This window comes from Pomacea canaliculata, linkage group LG8, assembly GCF_003073045.1.
Source record: "Pomacea canaliculata isolate SZHN2017 linkage group LG8, ASM307304v1, whole genome shotgun sequence".
In the NCBI taxonomy this organism is placed as follows: Eukaryota; Metazoa; Mollusca; class Gastropoda; order Architaenioglossa; family Ampullariidae; genus Pomacea; species Pomacea canaliculata.
In genome coordinates, this window is record NC_037597.1 from 12,477,961 (window position 1) to 12,504,891 (window position 26,931).

Consider the following 26,931-nt stretch of genomic DNA (forward strand, 5'->3'; position numbering starts at 1 on the left):
GAGGGGCAAGATGTAAACGTTCTTCATATCATGTGCAACAACTTGTGGCTTTATTGTGTTCAGCACTTTTCCTCCCCTTTAGTTCATATTTTCCGCTTTCATTGGATTTATTTTGATATGCTAAAATGTAATCATTTCTGGGATTAAACAAGTTTTGAAGTTGTTGCATTTGGTCAAACAGCCCATGCACAGAAAAAAAAGGCCGTCTAAACCAAACAAACTAAATTAGGTTGGAGTGTTTAACTCCGATTCCCTCTGATTATTACTAATAACCAACCATAGAAGAATTCAGTCTGCAAACTGGTTCTTTTGGCATCCCACCCATGTGTATATTTTTGTTCCTATTTCTTTTACAAGTCTGGCCTACAAGGATCTCTTTTTAAGATTGTAAACACATCAGAGCAAACAGAGCTTGTAAGAAGTGCAAGTAAGAATATTGAATTTTTTGCACTAGATGTCTGCCCGAAAGAACATGAATCATTCTACTTCTTCATCATCTAAAGAGAACACTTCTTCCTCGGGGCGACCCAAGACAGCATCTAAGAGTTCTGTTGATTCACAAAAGGTAAAACAGATGGTAGATCACAACAGTTGGGCACTACCAATAATCTTTATCTCTAATCCCCAGAACAATTTTTACAGATCAACGGTCCAGATTGAAAAAAAAAGTGGTTTGCAGGATTAATAAATGCATGTTTTGACCTATTAAAAACGAATACAGAGCATCCCACTTTGGGTTGTTATGAAGAGAGAACGAATGCAATTGTTAAGATGGTAAGGGAACTGGAAGAATGATAGGGGGTGTTATAATCACCCAAGGTGGTGGAAACCCATGTGCTTGCAAAGTATGCTTTTACAGCAGTGCTACTTGTGAAGGGAACAAGAAAGTACATTGTTTTTAGTTAGTGTAATAGTAAAAGGATTGAGGGTGCTATGTTCTTTAATCTAAAAGAGGAAGCTTTATATATGCACGCACACATCAGATGGCAAGATAATAAATTCTTTGCTCACATTAAGGCATTTGTTTGGTGATGGATGGGGAGCTAGGGGTGATAATGTTTTTAATTATTTTTATTATGAAGAATTATTTGAAAATTATTGATCACAAAATGTATAAAAGGTTTGCATGCAAAAATTTAGCCATCAGAAAAAAAAAATAAAAGGTTATTAACCATGCATGATTTTGAATCTTGAATTAACTTATGCATGCAGCATTGAGTGCATGGGTTTGCTTAACACTGTTCCGTTTCTTTCTTTTTTTTTTAAAGTCTCCATCAGTTGGTTTTGAAATTTTGCATAAACTCCCTTGTTTGTTGGTCCCACTTTGATGGTTTATCTTTTATGATTAGTTGTTATATCACATATTTTTGGTTAATGTGGATACATCATGATTTCATATTGAATTTAGATAATTTAGAGGTGAGAGAGTTTAAGATTGAAAGGACATACTGACAGAGAATAAAAGCTTGAAAGAAAAAAAGTGAACTAGAATTCATTCTATTTATTGTCAGCAACTGAACTCTTTAAAGCACAAATGTGAGTGCTTAATCACGTTGTGTTGCAGATATAGTGATATGTATTGTAGTGACAGTTTTTAAAGGTACATAAATTACACAGAAATAGGATAGTCATACTAAAAGTAGCCTCTCTTATTAACTTCTAAGAATGGCTTTGAGAAGCAGTAGTTCAAAAATAGCAGAAAGCATGATATGAAATGGCCACCATTTGAGCAGAGAAAATAATCTTACTATGTTGGTTTAAATAAGCCATTGAAGCAGTCTGTAATTGAAGTAGGTGGTTTTTGAAATGTCGAGTATTTTATGTGGGAGAAAAAGCACAGTTTGGAAGGTGACATGAGACTAGATCCTTTAGGAAACTGAGCAGCATGTAAAGAATTAGTGATATTTTTCAAATGAACTAAAGTTACTTTTTTCTTTTAAAAGTGAATAAGTAACCTAAAACAAATGAGTTGATGTTTTAGGCTTATGGCTTTGAAGAAAATGATTTGGTTAACAGAAATACATTGAATAAATATTTGCAATGACATCTTTGTTCAGATCACACCTACAGGAACACGAGCCACTATGCCTACACGCAAAAGTCCCCACACACCAGGTGCAGGAACACCATCTGCTTCCAGTTCGGCTTCCTCTGCATCAACAGGGGCAAAAAATGCTGTGATGACACACAGTCACAGCACGGGTATTCCTCGACGTAGTACCTTTAGTCCTGGAGATAACCGCTCTCAGCCTGTTGTTGACAAGACCAGGCCAACGAATGGACAAGACATTCGCAGGTTTGGAGTTAGCAAAATAAATAGGGCTAAAATATGGCACCGACAGTTGTGACTTTATAATATTTTGGATTAATTTTTATATTTACATTTACTTCGGTGAAAACTTAGCTAATGACTTTGCAGACAGATAGTGCTCATTAAAGGTCATAGTTGCCAGTTTTTGTCCCTGATCATGTTGTTTTATAATTTTGAGAAAGTGCATATCATTTCTGAGGTTTGTTTTTTAAACTTTACATCTTTAATCTTTTTAGTCATTTACCCAATGCCACAAGCGCCACATCTGATGCTGCTCCTGCCCCAGCTGTCCGACCAAAAGGACACGCAAAGTCTGCCAGCATGTCACAGTCAGCTCGAGCTGCTGACTTACCACCTCTTGCAGGAGATTCCACTGAGTACAGACCTACGTGAGCATTTTACATGAAATAGTTGATACCAGCAGATTTACTTGTATTGCTAGCTTCGTTGATTTTGTACTGCGCCATATTCACCATATGTGAATTTCAGAATACAACAAAATTTTATATTATAAGGAATGCATATAATTTGTATAATCTTATATAATTTTTGGTATGGAAATTTTGATGTTACAGGACAGCTCCTAGCAAATCGTTAGCAGTATCACCAAGTGCAAAGGGCCCTAACTTGCAGCGTGGCACAGTAGCACGCAATACATTCCATGGCAAGGATGCACGAAGGCAGGTACAGAATCCATACAATGGACCTAACACTGTTCCCTCACAAACAGTGGATACTTCTTCTGTTGGATCGGGGAATACTAGGCCATCTTTCTTTAACCGAATCCAGCAAAAATTTAGCCGGAGGTGAGTGTTACCTGTTCTTATGTAGTCTTAATCTTTCCATCATAGATTTCTTAGTATTTCTTGCTTTTGGGGTATTAGGCATTAAGAATTACTTGGTTTTTAGACCTATTGGAAGACTGAACAATATCATAAAAAGTCTTTTATACTGTTCATTTTAAAAAAAATTGAAACATTATAGAGATGAGGCATTGTGGCATGGTGGGTGTTTATTTTTACAGTTTAAGTTATCAAGCACTTTATTTTCTGTATTACTGGGAAAGTTTATTCTTTTAACCCAGCAGTTTACAAGGCTCTTTACTTTCTCAGGTGACTATGTGTTAGTTTTGTGGTGGCATGAAGACCTTTATTTTTAGGCATGTGCAGACAGTTTAGTTTCCCTCTCATGCACGTAAATTTGGGAGTGTTTTGTCTAATGCCGACCTGGCAAAGAGGGCACATTGTTGGTTTAAAAAAAAATTTTTTCTTGATTATTTCTTGAATAAGTAGGATTTTTTGGTGTTGACTGATGATAGTATGGCACAGCTAAGAGCTATAGATATTCATGTTTCTTTCTTACCATAATGTAGATGATTGTATAAACATTTTTTTCATTGTAGGTTAGTGGAGGCAAGAGATGATAGCTGTTTAATCACTTACATGCTTTTAAAGACTGTTGAAAAGTTCAGAATAACCAAGTTTTATTTAAAAGCAGGCAAAACGATATTCATCATTTCAACACAATTGAAAGTCCATTCATGGCAGTTTGTGGGCTTTGGATTAAGGATCTTAATCAGGATGAGCATGTTTGGATGTTTGGTTAGAAATTTTGGCGAAAAATAAAACATTTAGACAAATATAAGTGATAAATGCTAGCCTGTTGGTGGTAAACTGTATGCCTAATGAACAAACAAATTAATTGATATAAATAACTCTGAAATCATTTGAGATAAATAAAATTATTATTGTCATACTTTTCAAGACATAAATGCAGGTTTTTTGGCAGCTGTTATTGGCAGTTTTTACTATAACATTTTTTCTTCTATTCCTTTAGTCTTTTTTAGTAGTCATAAACCAAGAGTTTTTGGTCTGTAAAAACAAGAAAACTATTTCTGTGTTTTTCAGTAATCCATTTGCCTTTTACTTTTTTGTACATCTTTGCAAAAATGTTTTGTGTGTTGCAGAGGGCAAATGAAAAGTAAGGTGACTTTAGGCACAGAAGTTTTAGAGATTTATTTTTTTGTTGCTCCTCCTTAAAACTACTTAAATCTTAGCAATAGTAATTAAAACTGGTCAAAATGTGATAGATTGTAGGCCACTTTCACCATAATGTTGGTGTATATTCATGGGTACTGGGTCTTTTATAGGAAATTATAAAAGTAAGAAAAGAAAAAGAATGTTGGAAATTGCTGAAGATGAAATTGCATATAATAAAAAAGAAGACTAAATGAAGTAACATATTGTCATAATCAAGGATTATAATACTGTTTGATTGGGACTTTATGAAGTCCCATATTTTTTCTGGTGACTTTTTGTATGCAGTAATTTGGTACCTGCTGATAAATAGGGCATTTTTTATTTTTTAAACAAGAGGCTAATCTGGATGCTATCCAAATTAACAAGAACAAAATATCATTGCTCATTAACACATAAAGTTACTTTTCTGAATGTGTTGATGTGTTTCCAGATGCCAAAAGTGATTTGGGAAATGTATGTTAAAACACTGGCTGCAATTAGTTCATGCATTGTTTTGGTTGGAAGTAAAGCTACACAGTAACATGAGAAAACAAGGGCATGGTAGACTTGACAAAGATGGTTTATTTTTATTTTAATATTATGTTAACTGCCTGTCTTTTACTGTTCGCCTATTGTCACATTAGACGTTTAAGGAGTTATGAGACAATCCGTTAGATTTGGTTTTTTGCTGCCACCATTGCCTCAGTTAATGGAAGTGCTGTTTACTAATAATTGTTGTTGAGAGTTTTTTATGCAAAATGGTGATAAGAGTTAAGTGAGGGATGTAGCATGTTAAAAGGCAAGGCAACCCTTAACACGGGTTAAGCTTCGGTTTTGGCTATTGTCATTCCAAATCATTTCCACTCAAAATCTCTGAATAGTTTATTCGTAGTTGTATTTAAAGCACAGATTTGAGCCAGTTTATAAATGGTTTATTTCTGTACTTCAAGGGAAAACAGTATTATAATAATGGATTTATAAAGCACTTCAGCTTACTCATGGCAGCCACAATGAACTTTACAAAAACAATAATGGCTATTAAGCACTTTAGTGTGCAAGACATAACAAAAATGATATTTAGAATTCAACAGTTTAAATATTTATGACCAGTGCTTAATAACTTGCGTTACAGATGCACACATTACAGCACAAAGATGCAATTCCTTTGGATTGTTCCATACAGAGAAAAACCAGGCTTATTGTTAAGCGAGATGTCACCGTTTTTACAGTTGAAGATGTTAATGATTCTGTGGTTTAGATCTACAGCTTAGTCTATTATTTCATCTTCAAGAATCAATAATTAGGAAAGGCTTGACTGTAGATCAGTTAGCTGGTTCTGTGGCCACCATGCCAAGAAAAAGATAACACTGCCTCAAAATGCCATTTGTTCTGTTAGTGACTTTCACAAACGACTAAACTTGACCAGAAACGAAGTCAGTGGGAAAGTGGAAAACAGGAGAGAAAAAACAAGGGCTGCAGGGAAACAAAAACTGTTTTAGATGATAATGCTCCCAGCAAGAAAGGCAGGCAGATAGCAGGCAAGAAAATAGCAATATAAAATAAAGACAAGAAAATGTTGATTAAGCCCCTTCAAACCATTAAGGCGATGGGACATCATAGACACTAATTAATGATGTAGCAGTGGCACAGTGTAAGGCATTCAGTCATGTGAGTTGGCAGACAGCGACAAGATTATTTACCTTTCCAAATCCAAAGATGGCGAAAAGAAAGAATTGAGTGATTCAGCCAGTTGTACCTTTTGAGGACTGTACAAATGGTGATTTAATGGGGAAAACTCTGGTTTTATTTGTATGCAAGAATCTTAAAAAAATTGTCCTCCATTATAGCTGACTAAAGTCATTGATGCAGGAGATTTCCCCCTCCTTATGCAATGGCATTCATCTATTTTTGGCACATAGAGAGTATTGGCATGACAACATTGTTTATTTTTGGTGTTGACTTCACCCAACTCTTCACCACTGGAGTACAGGTTGAGATTGTGGGGTATGGTACCCAGATCCACATAGCTACCATTTTGATTGATTATGCTAATGAGACAAACTACATTGTTAAGCATATGACATTACCTGACAACAAAATGTGGTCGCTGTTTGTACAGACTGACAGCTGTATTTTATACACAAATGTAAGTAAAGAATTCTTATACAATCTGAAACCTTGAGTGGAAATAATTCAGAATGCAGCTATCATTTGAGCCCGAGTTGCTGCTTGCCTTGCTCTTTCCTTTAAACTTTAAGATGTTTATGCTAAGTTATCTTTTGTGTGAACAGTGTGTCACAATATCACTCTGTTCGTTCTTTCTTTCTCTTCCATACTCAGTCCGGGAATGAGGTATTTTTGAACATTTATTTATTTATTTTTTTTGTGTTCTTTGTGCATTTTGCACTTTCCCATCCTCTGCTGTCCATCTGCATTAATATCCCAAGCTTTTGTGGAGTTTTGGCAGATGCTGATAGTAGTTACTAAACTAACAAGCAGGCCAGAAAGATTGAGGAAATATTTAGCAATGTCTTTTAACCTTTTTGCACTCACTCTGTTATGAAAGATGTTGATTGTACAGTTTAGAGATACTGTTTACACAGTTACAAATTATTTGTTACACATAATTTTTGGATCAAAATAAACTCATTCATTATCAGTATTTATCAAGTTCTTTATGTTTTCATCTAATAAAGAATAGGCATGACTAATGGGCATTAGGTGCAAAACTCAAAATGCTTCGATCTGTAAATCACATTGCTTTTGTGCAGTACATTAGTGATGTATAATTTTTGCTATTAGTGGACACTGAGGTTAAAGTAGGAAAATGTGGAAGAGGGTTGAAGAAAGGTCTGAAACTTTTCTTTTGTATCACTGGGGGTTGGAGTGAAAAGAAAAGTTCATTGAGAATACATATTTTTTTTTTTAGCTGACATACAAGGAATAGTGCTGTTGCCTTGCAGCATGCTAAACTTAGGGGAGCAGAAAGTTCCTGGCTTGAAGTCCATTAGGGCCTGTAGCTATTAATATCCCTTTATACCCTGCACTGATGAGTAGCTGAAGCATGGAAGGTAATATCCTGTGATAAGATGGAGCCTTTGTCTACTTTGTGCCATAGTAAACTGCTTACATTCACAGTCCAAGTTGCCACCAGTTTGGTAACTGATCTGGTTAACCTCTCGTTCTTCTGGCAGAATGTGTTAGAGCAGTAGGTAGCTATTTTTAGTGACAACCTAGATCATCATCATGTTGCTGGTACTCACGTCCTAAGACAGTAGTACATAGAACAGTGACTAAGTACATATGTAGTGGTCTTTTACCTACTTCAATAGTACTGACTTTTTCTTTATCCTGGAAGGTCAGAGGCTCATCTTTCTTTCTTTGACTGATTTCTGGTCCTAATTCTTTAGTTAGAAGCTCCAGTGAATATATTTTTACCACTGATAACCTGGCATCAACAAGCTTTGGCACATAGTGAGTGCAAGAGGGTTACTTTCTTACCCAAGGCATAGCATTGAAAAAGAATCTGGTCTAAGCTGCGGAGTTTATACGAATCATCTTGAAATGAACCTTTTGAAAAAAGTGCCTGACTAAGTTGCAGATATTTCCAAATTAATAATTTTATTTTTTCAGCAGTTGACATGTATTCAAAAGCTATGCTATAAATGTTTTGTTAGTTTTGAATGCTTACCTTGCATTTATGCTTTTAGCTACTCTTCTCTTTTGCTTTGTATGAAAGCACAACTGCATCCTGTTGCACAGGAAGTTGACAAGTTCAGAGTTTAAAGACTTTAGATATCAGATGGGGGACGGGGGTTGAGGGATGCCATCAGTAATGGACAGAGGTCTTGCATGGTTGGGTGTTTTTGTCCGCAGGGTAACATAAAGATACTATGCTTTTCCTGTCATGCCAGCATTTGTGGTTCCTGCAGTGTGATGTTTGAGTTTTGCCCGCTAGTCATTTGCCTGTCTGCTTTGGAAAAAATGTTTCTGTAAAATTGTGCTTCAGCATGTGTTCTGTGTGCGTAGGTGTGTGGGAAATGGTTGTAATGCTTAACTGGTTCTTGGCATGCAATTAGAGTCAAGTGGTGTATAAGATTATGAGGTGTCTTAACATTTTCATGCATACCTCGGACACACCAGATTTAGTGGCTTTCATTGACATGTCAAAATATTCGAGCTCTAAAAGGAGCACATGAGCTAGAAATAGGTCAGTCATGGCACTTTCTTAGTCTTGTTAGTGTAGGATCTGTAACTCTCAGGACTTTTTTTAAAAAAGAAGGGATGGGGGTAGAGTCTGTAATGTAGATTAAGAAGCTGCTATACATCCCTTCTGTCCATGATAACCATTGACATGTGAGCCAAACTTTTCAGAACTGACTCAGGATTACAGTATTCTCCCCAACTGCACGCCTCAGGGGCAGGGCGACCCAGGCAACTCCAGTGAGTACATGGCAGGCCTGGTCCCTGCATTGCGCTTGGTTTCTCTCTGTCCGATCCAGTTTACAGAGTTTAGATAGGATCAGCTAAAATCCCTCTCCTTAACAGAGGGGAGGGCAGGGGCCAACAGTTTGTGGCATAGGAATTGTCCTCCTGCAAAGAAAAGAACATTTAGCCACCACCATACCCTTGTTATAAATAGACGTTGTTGGTGGTGCACATACTAGTTCATGTTGCTTGTTGTGTAGACCCAGAAGCTTTAGAATGCCACCAAAGCAGTGCCATTGGAGATTGAAATGATCAAAAGGGAGAAAACTGATTTCTGAGTCACAAACTCTTTATCTGCTGCGTACTGGTGTTGATTGGGCATGCAGTTCAGAGGACTTTGATTGCAGTCTTTTGTTCAGCATGTTTTATTGGACCACACCTATGCATGGCACGCTGCAGTGTTCCTGTAACCTTCCATGCCAGTGAGACACTGTATGTTAGTCTTTCCTTTCTTGCATTGTCTCCCACTGTGAAGCATCTTAAAAGTTGCCTTGGCTAAAAGGGATTTGAAAATAAATTTTAGTTCATGTTTTATGAAGAGTGCATATGTAGTATTACAGTTATGGAGAAATAATGGCACTTGCCATAAATTCAGCTTAAGGACTGACCATGCATTCTTGGCAAATGCAATATTGTGCTTTGATATGTTGCAGATCAATGAATGAGCGTGATCCAGATGGTATAAAGCCACGTTCTTTGCGTTTCACATGGAGCATGAAGACAACAAGTTCGATGGATCCCAATGAAATGATGAAGGAGATCCGTAAAGTGTTGGACGCAAACAACTGTGACTACGAGCAGCGTGAACGGTTCCTTTTGCTTTGTGTGCATGGCGACCCCAACACTGATAGCTTGGTGCAATGGGAGATGGAGGTATGCAAGCTGCCACGTCTTTCTCTCAATGGTGTGCGGTTCAAGCGCATCTCTGGCACTTCCATAGGCTTCAAAAACATTGCCTCTAAAATTGCAAACGAACTGAAACTATGAGAGTTGCTTGGAAGTAGCTGTTGCCTGGTGCGAGTGGTACTTCTGTTAGTCTTGAAAACCAAGCACTTTCCTTTCCCATTTTTAATGCAGGAGAAATTATATGAAGCTGTGAGAAGAGATAGCTTTGAATTCTCCATGCATTAGGATAGGTTCATGAGAGACAAAGGTACTGTTGGTACAAGCAACTCGACTGGTGGTCTCATAAAAGGTTTTCATTTTTTGGCATATCTGTGTTGCAAAGCATCATGTCATTGGAGTGACGTTCCTTTCACAAGCTAGATTTCTCACCAATATCATGATATACTGCCCCCAAGAGATCGAAAAGACACAGGCGACAGGAACCAAGTTTGACCAAACATGGAGCAGTCGTGGTCTAGAGTACTTGGGTCATTCCATGTAGTAACCAGGACCTCGTCTGTGTTGGTTTGTGCTTGCAGATTTGAGGCCATTTCCTGTTGCAAAGAGCTGAAATGCTTTTAATCTTCCATAGTGTTGTGCCAGGTGGTGGTGTTAAAAAGACTTTAAAGCAGTATGCATGTTGATACTCCTGTAAACAAACCTGGCTGCAAACTGTGGAAAATTAAACCCTTGGAAAGCGAACTGTACAAATGTTGTGTATACATGTTTTTCTTCCCTTTCCACTGTACATGTATTAACAGACTGAAAGGACAGTGCTGTGTATATAGTTGAAATCTTTGTGCTCATTCTATAGTTCTCATCGTGTGTGCATGTGTGTATACATGTGGTGACTTTTTCTGCATAGGAACAAATGATGAATGTTATTGAGGGAGGGGTGTAGACAGTTTTATTGCATTTGTGCACTTGTTTTGTGTATAAGGTTTACGAGATAAACAGATGCACATTTTGCATTGGCTTCATGAAACCAATCATTTGACTATGCAGTTCATTGGTTCTGTCATCACCAGGGTGTCGATTAGGTCTACATGTAGGCCAGTTTTGTACGCGGGAGTTATCATCAACAGTTAATTTGTTTCACAGCATATTTATTATGTACATTCTGTCTTAGTGTGATATATTTCCACGTTCCTCATCCAGATGAGCAAAGTTTTTAGATGACTGAACATGAATAAATGGTCTTAAAGTGTGATGAAGTTTGTCATGATGGCGATCCCAAGTTGCGTATGATAGTGGTGGCTGGTGCAAGAAGAGCTTTGCGTGAGATTCTCATACGTCCACTGACTGGATCTCGTCCAAAATATTTGACTGTAATCTCCTGGCCGACTTCCAACCCCAGAGCACTTGCATGATGAACCTGCAGCACACAGGAAAGTGATGAGCTCGATCAATATGAACCTATTGATGCAATTAAGCTGTGGCTAATTTGCATATGTGGGTTCAAACTATGTAGGAAGAATGAAGCCTGACTATCCAGAGCCAAGACTTACCTTTCGTTGATCAACTTGAGAGTTGTGTAGAAGAACAGGAGCCAGTTTAGGGTGTAGCTCTACCATCACTCCAATGTCCCTGCAGTGCAAAATTCCACTTATTAGTAACTTAGTCTGCCAAGCTTAAGTGTTTTTGTTATGAAACTGATAAGATTCTTTGCAGCGTACCTGATTTCCACTATTTTCCCTTTGTAGATGGCACCAAACTCCAGTTCTGGCACCTAAAAGAAAAATAGTTTGTGATAACATTTGTATCTGCATTTTGTATGTTCCAAACCTTTTTCCCCAAATCACAACACTACATTACAGTCTTTATGTCTTAAATACAGTGCACCCACCTCATCAGCCAGGAATTCATCTATCATTTCACGTGCTTCATCCATAGCTTCAGAGTTAGGTGCAAACAACTGGAAACTGACATCATCCACCGGTGTCACTGTCACACCTGCATGTGGAGAGATCGCTAAATTACTTGTGGGATACCTATCCGATTTATCTTCATCGTCCATCTGTCTAAATGCTCACTCTCTTGCATGTCCAACCAAGCTTTCCCTCTTCCAAACAAAAACATACCTGTTTCACTTCGCAGTTTCCTCAGATTATGACCGCCGACACCAAAAAACTTTGATCTGTCCTGAGCTTCAATGCTGAGCTTCTCTGTGGGCATACATAAAGTTCCAGCAGTTAGGTCTTTCACATCATACACAAGACATGCCTAGCCCCAAATTCTTCATGGGAATCATTCCCACTCAAAATGCCTGTTTTTCAATTTGCAATTATCTCTCAGCAAAATAAACCCAATGCAACCAGATAGTGACCATTCCATTTGGTGTATTCTTTAAGCTGGTTTTTCTTAAATCTCATTCTTAATTTTAAGAAAATGTTGAAAGCTCAACTGGGAGGCAGTGTTATTGCAAGTCTTTTTCACAGTTCCCTCCTTGACTTATTCAAGAAGATTTTAAATGCCTGAAGTAAACTAATTTCTTGATTCTGCAAAAAAGCAAGCTTGATTCATTGTTTTTGTTAAAACTTCCCCCTCCAGTTTGCGAAAAAGAAAAAAAAAAACCCTCAAGTAAAAGTGAAATTTGGTACCGCACCAAATGACAAAAGGGAAATATGAAAATGTAATCGGTTAATGTACTTGTTCTCTCCATAGCTGTCTCTTGCATATCGTGTATTCCAACCTTTAATTTCACCTTGCCCATCTCATGTAACCCTGTGCTTAATTGGTAGCACTTCAAAGTAATAATAATGTCAATTTGTATAGTACAGTATCTAACAAAGCCATGGTGCTAAACAAGATTAACAAAATAGTCACAAAGATGAACAATGCGAAGATACTGCATTCCAGCAGCAAAGGGTGCTCACTGCAGATCAAATGGTGACGCCAGAAAAAAAGAGCTGGTGACCACAGGAAAAAATTTAGAAATCTTGAGAATGTGAAGATGTTATAGACAGCCAAAAAAGGTGATGGTCATCAGTTAATTCAAGGTTGCTGCCAAAGCAAGCGAAACACACCGAAGTGGAATCTGGCTAATAGATCAATCAGTTTGCACTTCAAAACATTGTATACAATCCAGCTGCAAAATAACGGGAGCAACGCAGGTGAAGCTCAAGCAAACATGAAGGTCCAACACTTCTTCTATCTAAAACAAAATCAAGGAAAGCTGATCCTCTCGGCCAGTCAAGGGACATCAATCAAGGATTTGGTGCCTCAACCTTATGACTTTCTCTTCAGGTTTTTAGAAAGATCAATTGTAACAGTTGCACCAGCTAATTTCTAATGCACACACTGCACTACTATCAAGGTTGTTTTCATTCCTGCTAGTTAATATAATAAATGCATGATTTATATATTTTGCATCTTCATTGTTTTCCAGTGAATAATCTTTTCATTTTTTCAGTCTTTCAGCCTTTGCTTTTATGTTTTTCCTTTGTCAGGGTAGAAACATTTGTAGTTTGGAGTTACAAACAATCCATAGCGTTTTTGTACAACTATTCCATGATGAGGTCTGCATAAATGTGTAAAGAGAAATATTATAAGTGAAAATCTTAAATTACTCACCAATAACAGGCCCACAGTGTTTTATTTCCTCTCTGGGCTTTGATATTGTTTTATCCATAATGTCTAGAATGTGATTAATGCCAACTGAAATCAGCAATAACAGCACAATTGAAGCATCTGTGGTCTTTCTGTCACAATGTCTAGCATAGACAGCTGAAATCTTGCCCATATAGTACACCACTTTTCACTATAGCTTGGTACTTCAAATACATTCAAAGTGCAAAATAAACATTATAAATTCATACTAATATGACTGCCCTTTAAGCATCTGATATAATTAAATGCTAAAAGTTTAGGAGAACAGGGTCAAAATCAAATTTAGAACTGCTGGTGTTTGGCTACCACTTTCTCTGCATGTGACCTTAATTCTACATGTCATCCTCATGAGAAACATACCTAGCACTAAAGTTTGTAACAAAGCATGACTGTAATGTGACCAAAACAATCTTGTTAGCTAGTTGTGATATACAAAATAGATGTCATTGTCTTTTCTAGAATAACTTACCAAACCCTTGTTCTAAAGCCTTGGAAACAATCTCTAATGGCACGCCAGGAAGCTTGAAGTCGACCTGAAGTGCAGTGATACCTGAACGTGTCCCAGCCATTTTAAAGTCCATGTCACCCATGTAGTCCTCAATGCCCTGCATGACATCAATTTATGTTTAGGTTAGTCTGACTACAATGGCCTACCATTCGACAACAGTGCTGAAAAAAGTATAACAGTGGACTGCAGGTTTTCTAATTTTCTCTCTTGAAGGACTGACCAGCAGATCTGTCAGGAGTTTGTACTTGGTGATATTTCTGGTGCCAGGGTCGGTGCGAGTCACTAGTCCCACTGCAACACCTGCTGCAGCCTCACTGATCCTGACACCTGCATCCATAAGTGCCAGACTTCCTCCACAAACAGATGCCATGGATGATGAACCTATAATAAAAACATTAACATGTGCGTTGGCAGTTCTTTCTGCACATGGAAAATAATTCTGATATCCTTTTAGAGCAATACAACATTAAAAATATTTGAGTAGCATCATTTTAACTTCACATTTTTGATTTGCTACTTTATAATAGTGTAATGCTGATGAAAACTAAATGAAAAGGTGTTTGGCAGTGGGGATTTTCACATATTATTATGCATTTTCTAGTCTTGGCAACTTCTAGTCATCCACATACCATTAGACTCCAGCACTTCTGAAGTAAGGCGAATGGTAAATGGGCAGTTGTCTGGAACAATTGCACGCAAAGCCTTTTCTGCTAAAGCACCTAAAAAAAAATACTGGTTTCAGTGTGAGCACCTGAGTTTTCAGCACACATTTTTCTAAGCTTTTGAGTCTTTTTCTGCATTATATTTGAACTCTAATGAGTATATAGCTTGATTACATAAAGAGCAAAAATTTACAAGTCAATGAAGCAAACAATAACTGATGGGCAGAACAACCAACCAAGTTGATCAGTTAACTAGTTGGATAGCATGTGAAGTCAATAAGTTGCAAAAGGGTTTGGCTTTACATCCCTGTATATCTTCAACATCACAACTGAGATAACTCATATGTCAACATGTCATCATAGTTTATCTGGTGAATAAATAAAATGAAACAGCTTGCATTTGGTTGTGATTTGGTCACTTGCAATGACTAAGTAAAATTTCTGTTGTCTTCACTGGATTACTGCAACTCTCTGCACATCAACCTTCCTAACTTCCTACTGGACAAACTTCAATGGGCTTAGAATAATGCCATTTACAGTGTCTTCTGTAGGTGAAAAATGGACCATGCTACACCCTTCTGTGAGCTTCACTGGCTGCTAGTACCACATGGCATTCCTACAAGATGACCATACTGTGCTACCACTTTATTCACGGCATTGCCCCTGCATATCTGAGATACTGACACCTTACAACCTGAGTCTGTCTCTTTAGTTTGCCTGTGTTCCCCTCCTCTCTTTGTGATGAAATCAGACACTTCTTTCTTTTCTTTCTCAGGCTCCATTGTTTGAATTCTCTTCCCCGTTCTCTTTGAACCGTGTCTACATTCAAAGGCCTTCAAATCTGGCCTCAAACCCATCTCTTTAAGAAATATTGTATAATCAAAAGTACGGTTCCGGTCACTTAGTACCTATCACTTAGTTTATGTTTTTGTCCTCTGTTTACTGACACTTATGTTTCTTTTACAGACTGTCGGTTTGTTTGTAGTTTTTCATGTGCAGTATACTGAGCTCACACCCACAGTGGAAAATGCACTTTATAGATTCAATTATTATTAAATCTGGAAAACATCATTCTGTAGCTCTTGAGAAGTTAATAATTTTAAATGCAGTCAGTATGTCCTTACCATGGCCGAATTCTCTTCTTCCAACAGCGCCTGGTCTGCCAGTTTCATTTGTGGCATAAGGTGGAAACTGAAATTTAAAAGAAAAATTCCTCATTACAATGAGTACTTTTTTTTTTACAAACAACAGATCTTCAGCCTTTTCGATTTCACTAGAACTAGGCAAAAAATACACTTCTCACAACTGTTGCAGGAAAGTTCTTCATTATACACCTTTCAAGTGATATGCAATCACATTAATAAATGTATCAAAAATTTTTAATAAAATATTACTGCAGCTTATATGATCATGTGACATACCTCATAATGAAGCATAAAATTCTTCTCTTTGATATTCCTGAAAGAAAAAAAACATAATATAACCACACATATTTTGATACCTAATATTTGCTTTTTCAAAAAGTAATAAATTCACTACATTTCATTTTCAAGAACCCTTGCATAAAAAATACCAAACTACAATAATTTGAAAAATCAGCTATTTAAAGGACAGTTATTTAAACTGTATACCCACACATCCAGGACAAGAAATATATTTGCTCTTTATAAAGATTAGACAAAAGCTTTTTTTTGCAAAGTTCATTCCCTTTGAAAAGGATTGATTTCCCTAAAATATTTAATCTCTCTCACACACACTCCTAATATCCAATACTCCTTCATTTTAAATTGCCAACATATTACCTGGAAAAACTGATAATAGCTACACTTTAATTAATTATGCAACAAAGAAATCCTTATAAGAGCCAGCTGCACAAATAAGATAACAATAACCCAACAAGAGATGGCTAGAGCATGCATGTAGAATGAAATCAGATACACTGCCCAAAATAGTCTTTCATTGGACAGCTGATGGTAACAGAAATGTGTGGAAGCCCAAAAGAAACATGATGAATGTCAAGAGAGAGAACTAAAGGACCAAAACTCGATCTGGAACAATGTAACTAAACTTGCTGCTGACAGACAAAAAATGGTTTCTAGTGGATGTCTTATGTGTCACCTAGGCACAAAAAGGTCTAAGTTTAATAATTATATGAGTATGTTCTTGCTATCTTCTAATGGCTTGTAAATTTTGCTGGAAGAACAAACCACCATAGATCCACATCTCCAAAAGAGAAACAAACCCTGTTAATACTGAGATGGGGTCAAGACGCATTGCAGCTTCTGGACTGTCATACGTCACAGTGCACATAACCTGAAATCCACATTAAAGATCTGCCATGAGTCACAATGGGAATAATGGTTTGTAATCATGAAAATCATCATTACCATCACAGTCCTGATTAAAACATGAAAAAATATAAAAGCAACAGTATTACCATCTCTAAATAAATGAAGCAGAAAATGTTTGTGGGTAGTAAAGGCAGTCTTTATCAACAGCTTCTGGCAAATAACCATACACAGGCGGAGCTATAACATACAGCAAACTTTCTTTCCCATCAGACAGTTAAGTCACATTTACTTTTTGAGGTTCCATAGCCATGCAGTTATATTACTCAAGATCAGAAAGGCTACACATTTGAAGACTGCTCAGGTCAATGCCAATAAAATTCCTCCAACCACCCGACAAACAAAAGGTATCTGATTTTTTCCACAGTTTAATATCACATAAGGTGGGTTTCAAACACCATATGCTGTGCTTGATGCTCCCCATCAGTGACTTTGTGCTAGTTTTTTTAGCTTCTTACACCATTTTAATATCTATTGCTTGATTTGTACAGCTGGCAGTATGGATAAAGGTAACCTTCTATAATGACAGGTCTGCAAACATAATGAAGTGAATGAAGGTCTCCACTACAATGACAGGTCTGCAAAAGTAATACAGTGTGTTTGTTTATGTTGCTCCTTGTATTCTTTCCTCACCTTTGACAGCAGCTGGCTCACAAGATTGTGGTGCCAGGCCAATACATCAAGCTGTTGTGAATACCTTCCTACACTCTTCCCACCATCAGCTTCCATGCATACTGACACATTTGAACTCCCCACTGACCATACCTCATGAGTCAGCTTCCCATTGGAAAAGCAGGTAGAGTAGGAGTTAAGTGTTGACTAAATTCAACTTTAATGTGACATAAAACTCCACACAACTGTCTGTTGTACTCTCTACTCTCATTGCATTCACAACAAAATCAACAACCTAGAGGCTAATATCAGATGCCTGAGGGAGTACAAAGAAACATGTCTGTTTACGCTGGGTGAGGCTGATGGAAGTGCTTACATGAAAGGTATTGCAACACCGTTGTGGTCTGTAAGAGACTGCACCACCAATTGTGAAGTGCTGTTCATCTCACTCTCTGCCTTCTACCTTCCTTGGGCATTGCTCCAGCTGTTGTTGACGTTAGTTTACATCCATCCATTCACCAATGCCATAGCCGCCGTTCATCTGATTGCAGAAGTGACACGCACCTAGTGCTATTTGCCCAGAGGCCTGAAGACTTGATGATTTTAATCACTGCTGGCTTTTAAGAACTGAGCAACACGTTTTGCTCAACCACAAGGAAGATTTACTTGATAGGCCATTGTTATGGCAGTGTGCCTGGTACTTACAAATCTCTGCGCTTACCATCGCTTGTCATCACAGCATTCTCCTGGTGCCAGTGTAAAAATCTGTGTGCCAGCAATTCATCACTACTCGCTTACGAAGGTACTTTAGTTGCATGTACAGGCAGGTTTTCTACAACTTGTACAACAACCATGATGATTTGGTGGATGCCATCTTTTCTTGTATCACCTTCTGTGTTGACACTGTCATACCTACCAAGGAAACTGTAATCTCTCCTAACAACAAACCCTGGATTACCAAGAACCACAAATCTGTGCTGAACAATAAGAAATGTTTATTCTATACCAGGACCAAAAAAGAAAACTAGTGAATAGGGTGAAACAGGATGCATCTTTTCACTACATTCAGAAATCTTTCTTCGACGAAGAAAGGATTGACTAATGCATATACAGAAAGAAGGAAATTTTGAGAGAAAACAATCTGATGTTCTAATGGCATGTATCTGTCTTTTCAGGCAACAAAGGAATTTAGTGAGCACAGAGTTAGTAGAGATTATTGACCTGCTTCCTGCTACTTGTTTGGGTGAGCTGATTAAGGGTAGAGGGGGAACCAGTACAGAGCCAGACGGTCAAAAGAAGCAAGCAGTATTCACCTGTGTTTGTCCCCGCTGGAAGAGAGCAGAGCCATGCAAGGGCTGGAAAAGATCGACCTGACAGCTGATGTCTCGCAGTTGCTGTAATGTCCGTCCATCACACCTTCAAACAATTAAAGTTGTAAATTTTTAACACAATGGTGAGAAAGCACAAATGATTTCTGTTTTTTCTATCATTTCTACTCTCCCACTTTTCAGTCAACCACTTACATAATCTCTCAGCTAAGGAGACAAAGAAGCCCTCTCACCATTCTGCATATTCACCTCTACAACTACTGTTGTACTTTTTACTTTGTACATTTTATTTAGAACACTAAGTCTTTTGAAAGAATTTTAAGGGGTTGTAGAGAGATAGTAGACAAAAGCTCATTACAGCACTGGCAATCAATAGTAATATCACCTTCATTGTAACAATCTGGATTATGATTAGCTTGTTATTCATCAGAATCTTTTAAGCAATATAAACAAATTCTTAAAAAAAAATTTCACTGTACACTAAATCTTACAAGAAAGCTGGCATTTAACTGAAGTCAGCTTTTCGTCTTATTTATATTTTTATCAAAAAACAAACAAACAAACAAACAAAAAAGAAACAACCGAGAGAAATCTTTATGAACATGGAATGAATAGAGATGAATGGAGACATGATTAAAGAGTCTGAAATATAGACATAATAACAAATACAAACACCCCAAACTTAGATTACCTTCGTTCTTCATCTAGAATCAAGCTGCGAAATATTTCTTTGACGTGTCTGTGGATGGCTTCTCCTATCAAGTCTTCTTTACAGTCTGGAAAACTACCTGTAACATCAAACTCACTGACAGTTTTGCAAAGTTAAATGAATTTATTCACCTGAACCATTTCAGTCAGCTTATCACGAGAATGAATTCACAGTCTGAATTAAAGAATTTGAACTTAAAGTTTTTGTTAATGGGAATGTGCAAACAGTGAGACAATAACCCTGTAAAACAACGATACTAAAAATAACACAAATCTGTTTGTACTGTCAACTAACCTTTCAGCTCTTCAATGGCACTTGCTTTTATGTCTTGAATTGCTACATCTCTAGAGATCTGCAAAGCACCAAATAACCAGACATCCAAGTTAATTAAGACCACAATTAAACCTGTGTCAACATAGTAAATCCTGAAGTTATAGATCCTGCTTTTACCAACAGCATATATAATGAAAAGGAACCAAGAAATCAGTTAAAGTTTTGTTTCCAATGCTTCTGCCACATACAAGTCACTTCTGCCATGTATATGTCACTTCTGCAAGGTATGCCACTTCAAAAACAAACCCAAGTCAGAAATAAAAGATTATTCCATCATTAACTTGCATATCTGGTGGACATTTTTGCTTCCAATAAACAAATATTGATTTTGAAGCATATAATTTAATAAACAAAATAAGGGATAAAGACATTTCAGTCTTACTGTTTATTGTAAATCTAAGATATCAGGATACATCCTGTGTAGTTATTGCTAAATGTAGACAATGCTATAGGATATCCCTATTTTCTATTAAAGTATTAGATAGCTATGCTATGGTGTGTTTGTTATGATGTTTCAGATTAAATACTATCACCATATTAAATTGAAAGAATATATTTGGATAATAACAGTGCATAGATTTTTATTTTACTTGTAGGAAAGGACTGTAAATTAAAAGCTGTCATCACCTTATCATGCCGATCATCATAGAAGACTTCCCGGATGCGAGAAGTACAAAGACTGAATCCATTTGAGAAAAGAAGGAAACAAATTTTTGTTTTAAATTATCATTCCGATTACTGTTTAATGTAATCTTAGTTCTGGATTGTTGGTGATTAACAACAATATTGTAATAGATGTAAATGATTGTAAATGATGCTTCTGCCTGAAGATAAATGTGGATTATAGATACAACCTTGGCTAAGTGCTCCCTCTTTTAATGGCTAAAATAGCATCTGAGAACTAATTTGAAAAAAAAATATATGGTTCGTTGCTTCACTCTTCCTTCAGTAATGGCAAGAAATGTAAGCATGCTTATTTAGAAAAATAGTCACTATCAACAGAAGTTGCACTTAAAATTAAACGAGGCCATGTTATTCAGACTTTAAGTCTGTTTCTAATAATAATTAAAAGAAAGCGTGTAAAAACTGATAATCTAAGCAGCATCTGCTGACATCCTGATCCATGTAATATAATACCTTTTCACTGCCTCTGCAACTTCTGGGTTTACAACAGCTGGAGAGTCATAACTTCGTTTGGGTCGACCAATCTGCTTCTGGAGTTGTAAGATCCCTTGCACAATGGCTTGCGCCTCACTGACCCCTTTACTAATTGCCTTGGCCAGGTCATGGAGAAACACTGCATCTCCCACTCCTTCAAGCATCACTGTGCACAAATATCAATAACCACAATAAGTAAAAAATTCAAATACCTACTACAACATTGTTCACTACAGCTATCACTTCTGGCTCATGAAAGTAAATAAATTCTAAGGTGACCAGATGTCATGATTTAGGCAGGACAGTCCTGCCTTTGACTGCGTGTCCCACCTGCTCATAAAATGTCCCAGACGGATGTATAATGTCCCGCTGTCATCACAAATAGAAATGTGTGGTCTATTTCAGCTGAATTGTAATGGTACAAATAAAGAAAAGTATGCAGTACCAATCTTGTCATTTTACCTACAGACTAAGGACTTCGTACGCTGTACTCACGAGCATTTCTCACAAACACTTGGTTCTTTTCAGTTAGTTTAAGATGCTTGCTAGTCATTCTCATCGACACTGATACTGTTGCCTTCTCAAATACTATTTGCCAAAAAAACTGAAAATCATGGAAACATATCAAATGGATTTTAATAGAGCATAATACTTAATATACTGTACACACAAAACGCAGCGTATTTCAGTTGGTTTGCGCATGCGCACACGTGGATTTTCCTAAGTCTTCCCTCAGGGTCGGGGTGTCAAGGTCGCGTATGCAAATGTCGGCAGCCCAATAGCTGCGCTGCGGTGAAATGGGTGAAATTTCTCGCACGCGCAGTGCGTGGTTAGCTCTCGGGAGGTTAGAGGTTTAGCGATGCGGAAAATGCTCGCGGGATGAAACTTTGGCCCATGAATTGCAAATATGAAATCTTAAGCCATGAAAACAGGGACAACTGGCTAAGTGGACAACTGAGTCATCCATTGCCCCTTTACCCAACAGGATAATCAGTTGTCTTCTGTCTGAGAGAAAGTCCACCGCCCACAACATAATAATTCGTTATCTTCTCTCTGAGAGAAAGTCCACGACCCACAGGTAGTGAGAGAGGATGGTAAGCTGTCTTACCACACCAGGTAACCGCACTGAGAAGTGTTTAAAACATGCTGAGGTTTGCTGGCTGGATATAGTTTGTGCAGATTTCAGCCTTGACAAGAAATTATGCATCTAAGTCTATGGTCTCACAACACCAATCAGAGTAAACAGTTAAAGGAACAAATGAGAAGAATGGCTTAAAATGCCTCACTAACCAACTTTACGATTGGCAGCAGCTGTTATGACAAGGTCAAGCGTGCTATGCTGCAGTTGTTTTCGTGTGGGGTTGACTATCACCTCTCTGTCCACCAGTCCAACTCTGACAGCACCTGTACAAACAACAACAAATACATAAAACGTTAGCATAGTCTTTGAAATTCAATCTTGCACTCAATACAGAGCATTATGCTTCATCAGTCAACAATAAACATATTTCATATAGATTTAAAAAAAAAAAGTTACCAATGTCTTCCACATGACAGAAAAATCCAGTGCAATGTTGTACCGTCAGCACTAATAAATGGCAAATGGACAGAAGGCTGCAAAGCACAAGGCTTTTTATTTGTAGCCATGCCCTAAGCACTGCAGTAGGCGGATATACCACAGCCACATACTACTTACCCTCTGACTAAATCCCTAACACCCACAGTAAAACCAAGAATCTGTATCCCTAGATGGCTTGCAGATGATTTTTTTTTCAATTAACTCTTAGGTTAAGGTTATCAACAGAACATCTTCTGGTTTAGCAAACGACGACACTGGCTACAGCAGAGTCTGCGAAAGTAACAACAATAAACAACCAGGAGGTGGTTTATACTGCTGCGTGGAAAGATGCCACTGTGCAAGTAATTTTTTTTTTTTTTTTTTGATTCTGTGGGCAGGTATATCGAAAGAGAAAGACGAGTGGTGAGCTGCTCCATTCATGCTATAGGCTGTTCAGCAAAAGTTTAAATCTACTGAGACTCAATATTTGTTTGAAGCAAAAGTCTGACTGTCAATTGCTCACCTAGACTAGCAGCGGAGAACTTTGCAAGAGGCCAAGTGTTGGTCTCGGCATACAGTCAGCCTATACATGTCTGTGGTAAAACAGTAGAACCTCAAACCCCAGCTGCCCCCATAACTCAAACAGAACTATGACATTATATAGTCTTAAGGCTGCTGACTGAATAAGCAGATACATGTTACATAATATAAAATATTGAAAGTTCTAATTTTGATTTTCTGAACAAAAATTAATGCAACACTTAACCAATAAAGTCAAAACACAGATGTTCGACTTACCAACAGGTCCGTCCCAAGGAATATCAGACACACTGAGTGCAGCTGATGCTACACACACAAACATCAAATTTGTATTCACAGAAAACTAACTAAATTCAATAAAATTTTTAAATCTCCCACACTTCTCAAAGCACTCACATCAGGCACCTCAAAAGCATTTGTGGGAATGCAATTATAGATTAATTTTTATGAGAAAACAGCATAAATACCAACAATGATAGAAAAAAAACATTTTAGTATCTGGATTGACCTTATGGGTACAATACTTTTGCTTCAAAGGTATTAAGATTTATCAGCAACTCTCTGCTTTTTTTTAAAAAAAACCTTTGAACATATCAACATGCAGCATAATAAGATGTTTTGGTTCATTTTGCAACCATAAGGTGTAACAGTGTAAGTGTATTAAATGCCAAACACTATGATACATATGATAATAAACTTCTGCAACAAAGAATATAGCAATAAAGAAACATTTGCAAAAATACTGTTTGCATCTACATACCCGCATTTATGCTGACAATATCTGGATCATTAAGGCCATCCATTGCCAGAACATTGCAAACAAGCTGGAAAAGAACAAGAATTGTTTATTCAAGATTATTATGATTTAATATGTTCTAGATTAAATACTAACTGTAGCACTGAAGTCAGAGGAGGGATAGTTGACCCACTGCTCATTAGTGGTAACTGTCTATTAGAATTAGAAGCTTTAAACTTTTCTGCTTTAAGCAGTGACATTTTGGTTTTCGATGGTTTTATCAGTGTGAAAAAAAAACCCCAACTTCTAGGCTAATATCTAACATTTCACACACAAAGCAAAAAAGAAAAAAAAAGGTCACAGTTAATATGATATAACAAAGATTCTAATCACTAGATGATAATATATTGCCTCTGTACCTGTGTCTCATTGAGGTAACCTTCTGGGAACATCGGCCGTAGAGATCGGTCTGTGAGATACATTGCACCTCAGTAATAAAATCTTTTACAGAAAACAAATTCTTGACAAATTTATTTTTCCAACAGACCACTTCACTATCCTGTCTTCTTGAGTAAAAAAATATGCCATTTTATTTATGACACATTAATTCCAGTTACAAGGTAAAAAATATGAGAAAGTGGCACAATCTTCAAAAAACAAAAACAAAACTGTGATCAGCCCAGATGTAGCATCAAGCTGAGCACTTACACACACACACACACACAATTTTTATGTTAACATAAAAAAATAGAACTCATAATCTTCTACAATAAAAATGATTTAGTGAAAAGAAGACAGTGAAGTAAAATCATACCAATCATGCGACTTGTGAGAATTTCTGTTTCAGTCGGACCCAGTTCTCGGCGGAAAAAGTTCATTGGTATTCTGCCAGCTGCTGCTGCTTTCTGTCTAAAATCAACCTGCAAAGAAACACATTCAATGCTGACAGATGATTCATGAAGCAAACAAACAAACAACATAGCAATAATAATACAAGACAAATATTCACATTTGATCTAGGAAGAAATGGGCTGTTAGATGACAATGTTCTTTCCCCTGGTGCCTCCAAAGATCAGGTGAAATTTTTGCAATCATTATCACAAGTTATGGCATTTCTGCACACTATTAATGTATCTTTTGACAATAGGCAAACTATACTTATACTTAACCATAATCTATGTAATGTTTTAGAGAAATTGTAAATCTTAGGTGACAAAGTTACTTACTGTTAAAGGAAAGAATGAGAATTGGGATGATCTTGTTTTGCTGACTGCTGTGACCAGCACAGATGTATCATCAAGCTGAAAACACACACACCCTCCATTAAGAATTACTTCCATTCACCAAGATCACTATTTCAGAACAAGAAAATCATTGTAAATACACAAACTAATCTATCGCTATATCCCATTATGTAATAGATGCTGTACTATTATTATAAAGTTAAGAGCAAATCTGATTAAGCATCAGAAAATGGCATCCTTAAAACAGTTAAAACTCTGTACATTGCTCTCAATAACATTTACAATTCCACACACACACACACAATGTTTATAATAATTTTAGATAAAATTTAAGAATTTCTAACAGAGTTTAGCCTTCTTGTAATATTTTACCATAAAATTTCTAACAGAGTTTAGCCTTCTTGTAATATTTTACCATAAAATTTCAAGTTCATTCTAAAGCTGAACACTAAACTTACAAATGTGAGGCATAAAATATAACCCACAGAACAATAAAATATTGAAAAGTTACATACCTTTGCAACTGCAGCTCCATCTGCAAATCTTGCCAGCTTTCCTGAGCTAAGTTGAAGTTGCCTGAAAGAATTTCCAGTAATTGTTTAGAAAGCTTTGCCAAAAGCAAAATTTGCCATAAAATGTTAATTATAAAATTTAAATTTTTACCAGCAACCAGCTTTTTCTTGGACTGGGCTATTCTAAACTTCTAATTTATTTTTCTTTCCCTCTAAACAAATCTTAGGAAATGTCTCAGTGAACATGTAGAGGTCATATATTAATGACAAAAAATTCATGTACTTTCCGCCAATATTGACTTCAATGGAACATCCATAATTCTTGTCTTTCCATGGTCCCGATTGGTTTACTTTTGACGTATGTAACTGTCGACACACACTCCAAATCTTTCCTCTGCAGTGTTTGCATACCCACATCATGGGAGCCGCCATTTTAATATAATTAGAGTAGTTTCCCTTCGTTGCCACGGTTGTTTTGGTTTAGCCACGAACTATCTATGCGTCCGTGGTTTAGCCATCTGTGGGAAGGTTAACTGAAATGTACTGGAACGGACATCTGGAATGGACTACAGCAGGGATAGGGATTGTCCGGCCCACGAATCATTTGGTCTGGGCCATTCAAGGCAACCGCAGGCTGGACTCGAAGTTAAATAAATCTAGTTTCTTTTTTCCACAGCAACGTAAATTTAGCTTAATAAATACACTCAATGCGGAGTTGAATATTATTGTAACAGGGTTAGATGCGGGCTCTTCCCGCAATCCTTCCACAATAACAAGACTCAACACTCTCGTGGGTTCCAGGTCGTTTTTTTCTAATGCCAGTCGATAGTGCTGGCTCTGGCGAACTCGACACAACACACTCTCTCTCTTCCAACCAACTCAAAGATCGTAATCCCTGCTCGTGTGTTTGGGAAAAGGCCCCGACTACACATCTCCCCTAAGCTATATACTAAAAGAGCACGTGACTACTCGCCCCTCAATCTGCCCGGTTCTCACGCTATCGCTCTAATACAGACGCAACTACTGACCACTGCGCTATTCCACTACTACTCCATCTTACACCCCACTACCCTGGGCCTCGATCGCCTCCATCAGTCTAGTTCTCACATTCCGCACAGGTCGTTCAATTAACCCCGCACCTGTGAATTGCACCTATTGTTTCCACTTGCTCCCACGCAGCCCGTCCATTGTTTCACTGGGCCGGCACCCGGCCAGCGACCACCACTCCACCCTCCCCGTGTGCCATCCTCAACCACCACTCCACCCTCCCTGTGTGTCATCCTCCATCCCACCTCCTTCCGATGTCCCACACCACCCACACTACCATATACACCCCCTCGAGGAGAAATGTTGTCCTCGACATTTAAAACTA

At 37.5% G+C, this 26,931-nt stretch overlaps 2 protein-coding genes across 15 annotated transcripts in view; one reads left to right on the forward strand and one right to left on the reverse strand.

Annotated features, from left to right (window-relative positions):
- The window catches only part of LOC112570849 (MAP/microtubule affinity-regulating kinase 3-like), a 31,384-nt gene extending 20,472 nt beyond the window's left edge, over nt 1-10,912 (forward strand). For 6 of the 14 annotated variants that reach the window (XM_025249503.1, XM_025249501.1, XM_025249512.1 and 3 more), the window contains 7 exons: nt 455-565; nt 2,058-2,296; nt 2,548-2,700; nt 2,887-3,117; nt 6,449-6,475; nt 8,704-8,772; nt 9,471-10,912. In XM_025249503.1, coding sequence (XP_025105288.1) covers nt 455-565; nt 2,058-2,296; nt 2,548-2,700; nt 2,887-3,117; nt 6,449-6,475; nt 8,704-8,772; nt 9,471-9,804 — 1,164 coding nt within the window. In that variant the 3' untranslated portion in view covers nt 9,805-10,912. Of the gene's footprint in view, nt 1-454; nt 566-2,057; nt 2,297-2,547; nt 2,701-2,886; nt 3,118-6,448; nt 6,476-6,669; nt 6,682-8,703; nt 8,773-9,470 lie in introns of all 14 variants that reach the window. The other 8 variants (XM_025249511.1, XM_025249513.1, XM_025249514.1 and 5 more) reach the window with 6 other exon arrangements.
- Nucleotides 10,792-26,784, reverse strand: LOC112570851 (polyribonucleotide nucleotidyltransferase 1, mitochondrial-like). Its single transcript, XM_025249516.1, has 25 exons — nt 25,843-26,784; nt 25,563-25,623; nt 25,030-25,104; nt 24,618-24,723; nt 24,223-24,272; nt 23,828-23,891; nt 23,326-23,373; nt 22,260-22,373; nt 20,949-21,135; nt 20,439-20,490; nt 19,773-19,830; nt 19,461-19,557; nt 18,755-18,857; nt 16,724-16,794; nt 15,903-15,939; nt 15,606-15,672; nt 14,449-14,538; nt 14,040-14,200; nt 13,781-13,916; nt 13,276-13,359; nt 11,784-11,867; nt 11,549-11,655; nt 11,379-11,431; nt 11,211-11,289; nt 10,792-11,077 (listed from the first exon to the last, which is right to left on the reverse strand). Exons 1-25 carry the CDS (start codon nt 25,989-25,991, stop codon nt 10,922-10,924), a joined length of 2,289 nt encoding a protein of 762 aa, XP_025105301.1. The 5' UTR covers nt 25,992-26,784; the 3' UTR covers nt 10,792-10,921.
- Between the last annotated feature and the right edge of the window lie 147 nt (nt 26,785-26,931).

Bases quoted from the DNA above. Each gene is read 5' to 3' on its own strand.
- LOC112570851 (XM_025249516.1), bottom strand. From the start codon at position 25,991: ATGGCGGCTCCCATGATGTGGGTATGCAAACACTGCAGAGGAAAGATT. The intron at 15,673-15,902 runs GTATGTCACATG...TTTAAATTTCAG, and splicing joins ATTTTATGCTTCATTATGAG to TTTCCACCTTATGCCACAAA. The intron at 13,360-13,780 runs GTAAGTTATTCT...TGCTGATTTCAG, and splicing joins GGCTTTAGAACAAGGGTTTG to TTGGCATTAATCACATTCTA.